General features: G+C 28.5%; 2 protein-coding genes across 2 annotated transcripts; both read right to left on the reverse strand.

Moving 5' to 3' along the window:
* Window positions 1–656: 656 nt before the first annotated feature.
* Window positions 657–2,547, reverse strand: LOC107060899 (histidine-containing phosphotransfer protein 1-like). The gene is made up of 6 exons (XM_015309431.1): window positions 2,488–2,547; window positions 2,071–2,201; window positions 1,856–1,924; window positions 996–1,067; window positions 826–898; window positions 657–713 (listed from the first exon to the last, which is right to left on the reverse strand). Exons 1-6 carry the CDS (start codon window positions 2,545–2,547, stop codon window positions 657–659), a joined length of 462 nt encoding a protein of 153 aa, XP_015164917.1.
* Window positions 2,548–4,387: 1,840 nt separating this feature from the next.
* Window positions 4,388–10,121, reverse strand: LOC102580624 (fatty acyl-CoA reductase 1-like). Its single transcript, XM_015309468.1, has 8 exons — window positions 9,932–10,121; window positions 9,241–9,341; window positions 8,309–8,486; window positions 7,796–7,957; window positions 7,427–7,508; window positions 6,960–7,235; window positions 5,029–5,159; window positions 4,388–4,554 (listed from the first exon to the last, which is right to left on the reverse strand). Exons 1-8 carry the CDS (start codon window positions 10,000–10,002, stop codon window positions 4,407–4,409), a joined length of 1,149 nt encoding a protein of 382 aa, XP_015164954.1. The 5' UTR covers window positions 10,003–10,121; the 3' UTR covers window positions 4,388–4,406.
* Between the last annotated feature and the right edge of the window lie 2,483 nt (window positions 10,122–12,604).

The following is a 12,604-nucleotide window of genomic DNA, read 5'->3' on the forward strand; positions in this document are numbered from 1 at the left end:
GTTGGTGAATTTAGCAACACAATCTTGCCGTTGGTAAATATTTGGTTAGTAATTCATTGGTAATATGTTAATAAATTATATAAACAATTTTTTTCTCATATTTACCAACCGATATATACTTTGTTGGTAATATTACCAACAAAAGATGTGCGTTAGTAATATTTCAGTTGGTAATCCATTGATAGAATGTTGCTAAATTTGGCGCCATTTTTTCCCGCCGTATTTACCAAATAAAATACTTGGTTAGTAAGATTTTGGTTGGTAATCTGTTAGCATTTCGTTGTTATGTTTTAAAATATAATTCAGTTAGAAATATGTTGATAATTTTTTAGTAGAATACTAACCAACTTAAGTTGTTAGTAAAATCTGTTGGCAATTTGAGGTTTTTTTGTTGTGAGTGTTGTTATATTATATGTTTTTATAACAATATTTTACTATAGCAGTAAAAAAAATATTTAGACAAGCGATGTTTTAGAGAGGTTTGATAATTAGTTGCATGTGGGATGAATAATAAAGCAACTAATTTCTATCAACCATGGTGAAATAAAAATTAAACTTCAAGGTGAAATAGTTTTTTTTTTACTTATCATAGAAAAGGTAAATAAACATAGTTTAAAATTTCAATTATAACATAGTTTAAAATATTTCCCTTCTAATTAAAAACTTGAGCTTCCAGCTTCATCAAGTTGCACTATGATAATCCTTCTCTCCATCTGCAAGTGCAATTAACATCTTTTAATAAGATTGAATAAATTCAAAAACATCACTAATTAATTAATTAATTAAGTTGTGATTAATTAATTTGTGTTTAGATTGAGTACATACCCTAGCATAAGCTTCCAATTGGCTTTGTGTAGTTGAAAAATCATTCTTTAACAATTCCAAGATTAGGGAAAACCTGAAATTATATATGTTTATATGAACCTGACGTAGTTGAACATGCATTTTACTTGAAACGAGAAGTGAATCGGATAATTAAATTAATTGTTACTTACTTCCTTTTGTTTCTTTCATCACAAGCACGAATGAGAAGCATGCATGTGGAACTCACTAGTACAGAACCAATTCTACACCATCAACATATAATTAATAATATTAATACTTTCAATTTCACATTGACAATGTTAAATAAAATTAATTACCTAATAAGAAATACATAAATTAATGTAGAACTAAATGTTTCTCAATTGAATGAAAGGGTTTTGGAGTACGAGGTTCAAAGTATCTAATTTTTTTGTGTGGAGTTCAGGTCGTTATAAACCTTTAATTTTTTTTTGAAAATAAGATTTACATATATGAAAAGTACATGAAAGGAATTATATGTTAACACAGGTAATAATTCAAAATATTTATAAATGAGTTTGAGAAAATCATAACCAAAGTCGTTGTTTGATTCCTTGAATTACAACACTCTCACATGAGGTGAAACGACGAAAGTATATATGAGATATTGATAACTACGTGGCTCTATACTAAGTCATGAGGGATAGCGAAGACAAAAGCCAATGAAAATTAAGAAATAACACATTAGGGTTACAAAGTTACTTACATAGTAACTACCTCAGCTTAGAATAGACTAGACTATAAGAAATGAAGTTTTAAACTATATAGACCATAACTACACACTAGTTAGAGTTTTACCAATTACTTCTAATTAAGGGATTCCAAGAAATAAAAATAAATTGATTTTGCACATTGGTTGGTAAATAATCCAAAGTTTAATGTAAGAGGATAAAGCTAAATAACAAAAGTTTTGAAAAATTATATTACAAAGATCAAGTGATTGATTAATTATATATATAGTTTTACAGTAAATTAATCACCCTATTCTTTAAAAAATAAAATAAAAAATTACCTTATACTTTTGTCTTTGACAAGTTCACATGATGCCATCAAATGAGAAAAGTCAACTTCAGGAGTATCACTGCAAATGATCAACATATAAGAAAATATTTGCATGAGATAAATTAATTATAGAGTCCATAAAATTATTATAGAATTAATAAAAATGATGTATATTTCTAAATAAAATAAATATATATGTTTTTTTTCTAGTTTAGAGAGTATTACATGTCATTTTTCATTTGTGATAATATAGCTTCAACCTCAGCACAATATTCTTCAATTGTTTGAACTACAGATTGAGGATCTTGTGCCCTCTTTGAAATCATCAAATGTTCAAATTCATTATTGATCAAACCCTGCATAAAGACAATTAAGTATTTTAAGTCGAACAAATAAAAAATTTACTATTTCTCTGTTTCAATTTGTTTATCTTATTTTTTTTAAATTTATTTTAAAAAGAATATCTCTTTCATTTTTTGGCAACGTTTAAGATCATTGTACCAACATATCTTCAGTTTAAGACCAGAAGATTTTTTTAAAAAGATACTATTTAGTAATTTTCTTAAACTCTAAGTCAAATAAAAAATAAATAAATTAAAACGGAGGGAGTATGTATAGAAATTGATACTAGTTAGATTCTACCTTTTGCAACATTTGATTAAGAAGTGACAATTGGATTTCCTTCAAAATGCTCAATGCCATTTGCAAGCTGAAAAAAAAAACTCAAGTCAAAGGGAGGTTAAAAAATAAAATAAAGTTTAGGGATGAAGTTAAAATTTTGAGTATATGAAATTCAGATTTTAGAAAAATTAGCTAATTTATCGAATTCTGAATAAATTATTTGTATATATTAAATTAATTTTTAATCATAAATATTGAAAATAAATTACTTAATTTAATAAAATTCGTAAATAAAATTGTAGATCTACTCCTGATTGCATGATATGAATGAGAAAAAAAAACCACAATACAAAAAAAAAATGCTAATTTTAGTCATCATCAACTTAATAAACCAATAAAATTAATCATTCTCTCAACAGTAACAAAAAATTGTTTTATATAAATACATAAAATAAATGAACTGATTCAAACCTCAAAATAGAAATAAAAAGACTCAGCAGGAAAAGTGTTTTTTGTGAGTGACATGCTTCTAATTAATATACTAACGTCATTTAATGTATAAATCCAAAAATAATAATAACAGATTTGATTACATTTCAGTTACAAAAGAAAAAAAGATTAATTTTGATTTCTTTTGATTTTGCATTGACCAGTCGTTTGTTTTATATATTAATTATATATATGAAGGGATTGTTATGTAATAAATTTAAATAAATATGATTATATGAACAATTATTAATTATTAATATATGATTTTACATATTTAATATTTAACATTTAATTAATTAAAATATGTATTCTAACTATTCATTAGCGATCGATTATAAAACGGAAAAGGGTCATATTTACCATGTACTCTTAGAAAAAGGATCATAATTGCCCTTCGTTATAGAGTTGCTATAAAGTTTTAGTTGTTACACTTTGGCCCTCGAATTGTTTTAGATAATTAAACTCATCAGTGTCATCATTAGAGTAAATATATCCTTCGTTAAAAAAATATAAAATATTTCAATTCAATAGGAATTTGGTTTGCATATCAATCTTTATTGTCTAACAAATTATGCATATATATATTATTATTATTATTTTTGTTACTAGATTTATATTTACTAAAATAAAAAATAAAATATTCTTAAAACTGATTTTTTTTAAAATTTAAAAAATGTGACTTTAAAATATTCATACCTCGTCTATTGTTTATTTTACCACTCCAAACCCAATCTGAATGGCTTAGACTTAGGACGCTTGGTTGACTAAACAAGATCATCATTAAGACCACATGAGATGATGATGTAATAAAAGAGGAATTGATTTTTTTTTTTAGTTGAGTAGGGTCTGAAAGAAAGAAACACGGGATATAAAATATTTTAGAGCCATGTGGTATTTTTTGAAATTAAAACAAGTTTTTATTATTAATATTTTCCCACTAAATATAGTTGTATTAACAAAAATGTTAAATATGCACTATTTGATAGACAACGATAAGGATAAATTACACTATTTGTTATATTAGGTATGTCGTTATTGTGAACCTGTCATTTTTGAAATTTTATATTAAATATTGGTAGTAGACTGTTTGAAAGATTTCATATGTCAATTTACCAACTTAGAATCAATTCGATCATTTTTTTTTCTTTTTGATACTTTTTCCCAAATTAGCGGCAGACAATTTTTGTATCTAAACAATAAAAATCTGTTGATCAGTTTGAACTATTTATGATTTCTAAGAGGGCACAAAATCCTCAATTTGTAGTGCAAGCAATTGAGGAATATTGTAGTGAAGTTGAAACTACTTTATTACAGATCGAATAACTAATATATGAAACTTATATTAAAGTGCATAATTATTTCATGATCCCAAAGCTATCTAGTTCAAACCATGTTATAAATAGTAATTTAATTTACGTTATTATGTCTTCAACAACTTAAAAATATGATCGTTAGGCTAATCGCTTAACAACACTAGGGATGTGAATATTCATGAAGTAATCCTCCCAATTGATGCAACTTGGATCAAATTTGAGCACGTCATCCATCTTGCATTCTTTCATTGTCATTCTCAACCTTTCAGTGTTAGAATCATCAAATCTGAATAAAGTATAAAAATTATAAGAAATAATATATGATAAGTTGATAACCAAATAATGCTTAGAATCTACGTTATATATATCGTCAGTGTAAATAACTTTTACACTATCTAGTCATCTAATTTACCTGTTGTAGTAGATATTCTGGTTGTCTTATTTTCAAGATTACAACTCACACATGTTATATTAAAGAAGCTTACATGTAGATATCTTTTGGATCATCTGATAGGGTAAAGTATATATTATAGCGACGCTGGATATAAGTACTTAAGTAATTATATGCACCGACAATATAAATATTTTTTAATCATCAGTCATCTTTTATTTGTTATAGCAGGTGATATGTTATATTTTTAAGATTTCAAATCCTACACTTTAAGGAAGCTACTTATCATGTATATATCTTTTGAATGACCTAAAGTGTAAACTGACGATACGTATAACTTAACTCTTAGAAATCATATCGTGCACATACCTTCCATGAAAAATCAAGTAAGGTTTGTAGAGTTTAGATAGACGTATGTCCATATCAATCTTCCTTTTCAAATTTGTGTAGGTTCCATCAATAAGATAATACCATGTCAATACATTTGCCAATTGTAGTACCTAAAACATATGAAAGAACAAGTTATTAGTGTTATAATTACCAAAACAAAATACTGTTAATGTGAAAGTGTAACTTTATTAGTATTAAATTAAGTAGTACTTTTTAGGAACACATTTAAGGTTAATAACCATAAAGGTCATGTTTACTTAACACTTAAGAGAAAATCCTAGATTAATTACTACTAATTATAAAGTATAAACTCAAAAGTATATAACTTCCTGTTTGGTTGATTAATATAAGTACCCAAAACCCAACAATTGAGAATTGTATTAAGAACATCATGTCGAGGAATGTGGTAAGATGAATGAGATTTCGCTATTCCTAATCAGAGGTCTTTTGGGCTAGATTAACCTAAAAAACCATAACATGGTGTGATATTATTCGCTTAGAGCCAAGTCCCTATGACTTTCTCCAAAAGGTCTCACATCATTAGGAGAATTCTGCAACCATATGTTACATTTATACTTTTTTTTTTTTTGGCTATCACCGTGGAACTTAATTCGTATGATCAACAACTTGTAACGGCCCAACCCACTGGTGATATTGTCCCTTTTGGATCTACGCCCGCATGACTTTAAAACATGTCACTAGTTGATAAAACATGTTTACTTAAATACCCAACATCTCTCCCGTGTTTTGCCGATGTGGACTTCTAATCTTAAGCTGGGGAGTCACATATACCCCCTCTATGGACTCAACGTCCTCGCTGAGGTTTGCCTCATCGTATGAGATTTGCCTATACTCAGCACTGAGGTTTGCCCCGCCTTACCGGAATTTGTCTAAACTCAGTCTAACTCTGGCCCACATCGACAAGGGTGGCGCAAGAGTGGCTCTGATACCATTTGTAACGGCCCATCCCGCAAGTGATATTGTCCACTTTGGGCCTAGCCCCGCACGACTTTAAAACGTGTCACTAGTTGGTAATGTCTGCTTACTTAAGTACCTAACATCTCTCCTATGTTTTTCCGATGTGGGGCTTCTAATCTTAAGTTGGGACATCGCACAATCTTTCACTCAACTAAATTTTATACGATATATGACCTCATGGACTTATCTTGAGATTAAATGTATGTCACTCACGTTCATCTGAATGATTAGATCCACCAAATTATAGTTCATAGGGTTCTTTTCAAGTATATGTGTCTCTAAGCCACCTAGAAAGTAAATCGACCTAGAGGCGGGTAAAAACGTAATGTCAGGCCCTGGGCCCATGCTAGCTACCACTCTACCAATTTCATACTTGTTTTATCAGATCATTAACTCTGATACCAGTTATTGGGCTAAACCATCCCCAAAATGTAACCTTAACATGGTGTAATATATTCCTCTAATTTTTCAAGCTAAGACAATTTTTTCCAAAAAGGCTTCACACCATTAAGATTAATATTTCTATACACCTTATATGTAGCTTTCTAATGTACTTTGATTCTCGAATCAAAATCAACCACGACTATCATTTGCGGTCCATTTTCGTTCTCTTCCCTGCCCGAGAAGGGGGATCAAAGAAAGGTTTTTTGTTACTGGGTTCTTCACACAATCAATAAGATCTTTTGTTAATGGGTTCTTCGCACAACCAAACTCTACGAATATATAGAGAAATTCTTGATAAAAAAAACTCTTCACCTTATATGGGTCTTATCAACTATGTGGCACGAATATGAAATTCTAGATTAGTCGAATGAGTAAATTTTTGTTATCATATGGTTAAAAAAAGAGAATTAAAAACATTATATTGAAAAGAAATCTTAAATAAGGAATCTCTTTAGGGACACATCTGATAAAATTAGAACGATACCCACCTTTAACAAGGGCCAATAATATCTTGAAATGTGTGCCTGAAAGCTATCCATGCTGCTTAAAAATGTAATCTCCTTCACTTTGATTTTGTTTCCATTTTTGCCAATCCAAGGATTTTTGGTGAAATAATGAAACATGAAAAGTTTGGCATCACCAGATTTCAAGGGATTTATTTTAGATGAACTAATGTGATAAATGAAGTGATTTTGATATGATTTATTATTTCCATGTGCTACAATTGCTGCAAGGATAGAGTTCACCACCATGTCACCTGGAATCTGTAATTAATGACAAAAGGTTAAAAATATGTATATTAAAAGAAAATTACAAATTTATGAGGGCATCAGTGACTGTTTCCGCGGCTTGAACCCGTGACACATAAATTAGACGAAAACAACTTTACCGTTGCTCCAATCATATTTTTTTTAAAAGTAAATAAATAAATTGAACAAGTGTAGAAAGCACATACCAGGTCTGGTTTTGTGTTTGGGTCAGCAAGGAAGACATTTGATATACCTTTACCATATACTAAAATAAAGGTATCCAATGTTCTGCAATTGCAAAGTTATAATATATACAAATATAAGAGACATGAATATATAATTTTTCTTTATATAAGTTCAAATATAGTTTATCGAATTACTGATAGTAGGGAAAAGACGCAAATTTACTAGCTAAAAAAGTATTTTTTATGTCACGATTTATGTGACAGAGTTCGAATAATTTTTAGAGTCAATTAGTTTAAGTTTGACTGTAAAGCGTAAACAGGTTTGACGGTCAAAATTCAAACTGTGTAACATAAATTGACATAGAAGAAGCATCAATTTTACAAACTTACTTCACTCCTTCAATCCATCCCGGAAATGGCTCTTTATAAGTGCTAGTGATAATAGTTGGACGTACTATAACAAGTTGTAGATTCTCTTTCAAGTGTCCTAACATCATCTCTCCCATTGCTTTTGTGAAGGAATATGTGTTTGGCCATCCATGTAAAGTTGCCCTAAATGATTAATACTCAATGTTAATGTAATAAAAATAATTGTCAAGTATGAACTTGTTTGACTGGGCATCGAGTTTAAAAGGAAATATATTTTTATAGAAATATTATTAATATATATATATTTAGTAAAAAATTTCAATGAAACATTGTTGCTTGATAGTCCTTCATTCAACCTGGATCTGCCCCTGTCTTTATGATAAAAAAAATCACTTACATACTAAACACACAAAAAAAGTAAGAAATGTACTTGTTTTTTTTTTTTTAAAAAAAAACATTTTCCTTCGTACCAAACACATTGATCATTTTCATACATAAAATGGAACAAAGAGGAAACATATCTCAAAAACTAACCTTTGATGGCCTAGGTCTCTCATGGCCATTGTCACTTCCTTTGATGTCAAGCTTTGAGCTTCAAGTTCCTTAAGTTTGTCCTCTATCACTTTCCTCTCCACATCAATATCTATGTTGAAGTCACCAAAATTGAATGATTTCTCTACTATATCTCCTTCCCTTTCCCCACAAACATAAGCTGTGAAACAAACAATGAAATGTAACTAACATGACAATTCTCTTCAAGAAGCTTTAGCATAAAAAAAAAGATATAAATACACAAATAAATTAAGTTATACATAAAAGATGACATATTTGGTTTTCTCAAAATTAATTATGCTAGTAATGAAGATTACTAAAATTAATATAAATAATTAATGAAAGACGCTTGTGGTCGGGCCCTTTCTCTCGGACCATGTGCATAGTAGGACCTAATTGAGTTTACAGTAAAATATTGAGATAATAGTCAAAAATATATTTGAAGTATTACTCTTTGCGAATTTTCTACCTGAATTATCCGGTGTTTGGGTTTTCAACTTGAACTATCACCAAATTTTTATCAAAACACACTTCAACATTAATGAATCAGTTGTCATTGGATTAAATTTTATGGAAAAATTAAGTTTTCATGCGACTTTTAGAGATTTTATTCAAACACTTGGTCTAGTCAGCTTCAAGGTGTGTTTTATAATAGTTGGTGCTAGTTCAGATAGAAAATGCAAAATCTATAGTTCAGATATGAAACTCACAAAAATGTGATACTTCACTTGCATTTTTGACTTCTATTTTAATATTTAACTATAAACTCAATTTATTTATGTCTTTGAATTCATAGAGTATGCAATATGATTTGAACAACAATTCAAGTCATTTTCCAAACATACAAAATCTTGAACTCATTAAATAAAAATTCTAAATTCACTTCCAAAATGTGTATCATATAAAAAACTGACCAGTGGATACATGAACAAGAATGTTCACATTTGCACATCTTTTAGCAAACTTGAGGACATTGGAGGCACCAAGCACATTGATATTCATGGCAATATCATATCTATAACAAGAAGAAAAAAATGATACTAGTGAAATTAAACATAGGGAAATAATCAAATGTCTTGCATTAAACTTAAATAAATAGTCGGAATACTTCGACAACCCCTTAAATTTCTCAGTTAATTTCATTTAGACATTTGAGCTATGTTTTGTTCTAGTTAAGCACTTGAACACATGATAAGATATTCTGATTAAAATCTTCCAACTAAAATTGCACAAAAGTATTTGTGTATGTTCTCAAGTATCTATTACGTAGATAAGTCAATCACTTTATATAGTAACTTCCTTATCTAATTATACGTATTAGCCTTAATAACCTGTAAAACATCATGTATGTTCCAATTGAAGCTGATGTGTGTAACTAAAGGAGGTAATATAATTTATGTGGGTAACTTAACTACGTAACAGATGATTGAGAATACACAATTTTTTCTTCAAAATTTAAACGGAAAGTGTTCCAATTTATGTGTTCAGATACTTAATTGAAACACAACCTAATTTAAATATCTAAATGAAATTTACTGACATCGTCCATATATAAGGGATTGTCGATATATTCTGCCAATTAAATATGATCATATGAATATATACCTCTCATCAAATCTAGTAGTTGCAGCTGAGTGTATGATAATGTCAATTTCTTTTAACATATCATCTTTCATCTCTGAGTTTTCAATCCCAAAATCCTCAATTGAAATATCACCAGCAATTGGAAATACCTTCTCTTCTACCAGAGAATTTAAGTTATTTGCACCTATTTTTTCTCTTAGAACATTAAATAATTCAGCCTGCAAAATCTGTGAATGCAAACTTACAAGTCAACAATTTGTTTTATAAAATTTAAATAAAATAATAACGAAATACTATATCCATCAAAGAAAATATTACTTTATAAAATACTATCAATAATTTATAACATATTGATAAAATCAATAAAATTATTGAGGTGCGTGCAAATGAATCTTTATTAATAAGAATATCATGTCTAATACCTCATCATTGAAGCGCTTTCGGGCTGATTTGGTGTCTGAAGCTCTTAGCAGAAGAAATAGTCTTTTCACATTCGGTTGAACTCTAAGTATCTTCTCCACCACAACTATATTACAAAAAAACAAATACAATAATATATATGAAATTGAAAAATAAATAATTATTTAAGAAATTTATGATCTTAAAATACCATGAGATTTACGTGTCTATTTCATTAGAGAAAAAATGAAACATCCCCCCCCCTCAAAAAAAAAAACATGGGCGTAACGCAAGTACTCAATTCCAAAAGTTTGTTGGAAAAAAAATTGTCGATAAACTATGTAATAAATAATCCATATTCCAACCTAGAAAGGAACTCAATTCCATGACCCTTCTCCGGACACACGCTCAGAATTGGACATTGAAGCGTGGACAATATAAAATGAGGTTTGATATCAGATATTAAAATTGAAATTGGCGTGACTTTGATACTATGATAAAAAAAAACATGGATTTAATATTTAACTTAATTCCAAAAATTAGTTATGAGATGAAGATTTTCAATCAACGTATATATAAGAAGGTAAGTAATCCATAATCCATATTCACGTTCATGTGGAAACTCAACACAAATAAAAAGTTAAATAATTTCCAAATATACAAATATATCATTCTCTTTAAAATGGACTAATACAAAATTGGTGACATATATATATATAGAGAGAAAGAGAGTACGCTTTGCAAGGAATCCAGTGGCTCCAGTAATGAGAATAGTCTTGCCTTCTAGAAATGGTTCAATTTTAGATAATTCCATTGTGTAGAAATTGTAAGGAAAAAATAGTGTAAAAATAGGGAAGCTAAATTCTACAATTGTGAATAATGATATTAAAAATGATATATGATATGAATTCATGTACTCATTTTTATATAGGAAAACTAGAAGATTAATAACAGCTAAATGTATATAGGGAGAAAATTAGGTGGGATTTTGTCAAAAACGAATATAGAAATATTTATAATCTGAGCAATTGATATCGGAGTTAATGATTCAAATAAGTGTGATGGAGAGGGATTTTATTTATGATGTTTGTCATGCCAAACTCCTTTATTTTTTACAAGTTAGTTAGTGATGCCGTGGGAGTTTTTGATGATTTTTTTCATGCAAAACTCCTTTATTTATTTTTTCACAAGTTGACACGCAAAAATTATAAGAAAAACTACTTAATTAATTTATTTAATTTATACTTTCAAATAATTATTTATTATTTTAATATTTAATTAATAATTTTATATCAAATTTATAATAATGAGAAATATTGAGATATATGACAATTTAAAATTAGACTAAAATAGAGCTCTTAATTGTTTATTCATTTAATTATCTCCATAATTTACGCTTTCACTCCAAATCAGTTCATTCTCTCTCCTAATTTTCCCCTCTCCCGTTTCTTCACTATTCTCTCTCCTCCTCCTCCTTCACAAGATCTTCTGTCAAACTCATCTCTATTACTACATTTTCAGTAGGATTTCTTTCCATTAGCTTTTGGTGAGACATCTTTGCTTTCGGAGGGCTTTAGTTTAGCTAATTCAGTTTAGTTAATTATTATTTATTTCTAGTAGAATAGTAAGGTACGTAATTGTGGATCTTGTTCTGGCATCTATTCTCATTTCAATAAAGACTTCATAGACAAGTTAGATGAGTCGGATTGAATTATATCTCAATTATTTCTCAAACAACTCTACTTTCAAGACTTATTATATATAAAGTTACTCGAGTTATGTTTTCTACATCAATTGTGTAGCTCATCTTTTAAAAACTTTCACATGGTATTTATAGTCTTACTATAATAGTAAGTCAGGTCAAAAATTTATTTGGGACCAACAATGATTTTGAGTATTGATCACGATCAAATTATACGTTCAAGGCGTGACAACCCCACCATAATAATGATCTCTTTTTTTCAATAATAAAAAAAAACAAGAACTTAATATATATAAAATAAGTTTTGAATAAAAGTTAAGAGGTAAGGTCCCCTTTATAATAACAAAATAATGAAGAATGTTTTTGTACCTAAATAAAAACTATAGGTCTTAGTATAAATTATTCCCTTAATAGTATTATTGTTCAAATATATTAAACATATTCTACCTTGCATTATTCTATAATGGATTTTAAGAAATTCGTTTTGTCGATATTGTCGATCTAACTTGACATATTAAGTCTCCAAACTTAAAGAAAGATTTTCGTGGAATTACATTAGATATATTATTATGAACTTATCATTTCAGAAAATT

The sequence above is a fragment of the Solanum tuberosum genome, unplaced genomic scaffold (assembly GCF_000226075.1).
Source record: "Solanum tuberosum cultivar DM 1-3 516 R44 unplaced genomic scaffold, SolTub_3.0 scf00101, whole genome shotgun sequence".
Taxonomy (NCBI): domain Eukaryota; kingdom Viridiplantae; phylum Streptophyta; class Magnoliopsida; order Solanales; family Solanaceae; genus Solanum; species Solanum tuberosum.

Excerpts from the sequence above, each read along its gene's own strand:
- LOC107060899 (XM_015309431.1), bottom strand. The coding sequence starts at position 2,547 with ATGGCATTGAGCATTTTGAAGGAAATCCAATTGTCACTTCTTAATCAA. Across the intron at positions 2,202-2,487 it reads TTAATCAAATGTTGCAAAAG|GGTTTGATCAATAATGAATT; the intron begins GTAGAATCTAAC and ends GTCTTTATGCAG. Across the intron at positions 1,925-2,070 it reads TCACAAATGAAAAATGACAT|TGATACTCCTGAAGTTGACT; the intron begins GTAATACTCTCT and ends GATCATTTGCAG.
- LOC102580624 (XM_015309468.1), bottom strand. The coding sequence starts at position 10,002 with ATGAAAGATGATATGTTAAAAGAAATTGACATTATCATACACTCAGCT. Across the intron at positions 7,236-7,426 it reads CAAACACAAAACCAGACCTG|ATTCCAGGTGACATGGTGGT; the intron begins GTATGTGCTTTC and ends CATTAATTACAG. Across the intron at positions 5,160-6,959 it reads ATTATTGGCCCTTGTTAAAG|GTACTACAATTGGCAAATGT; the intron begins GTGGGTATCGTT and ends CATATGTTTTAG.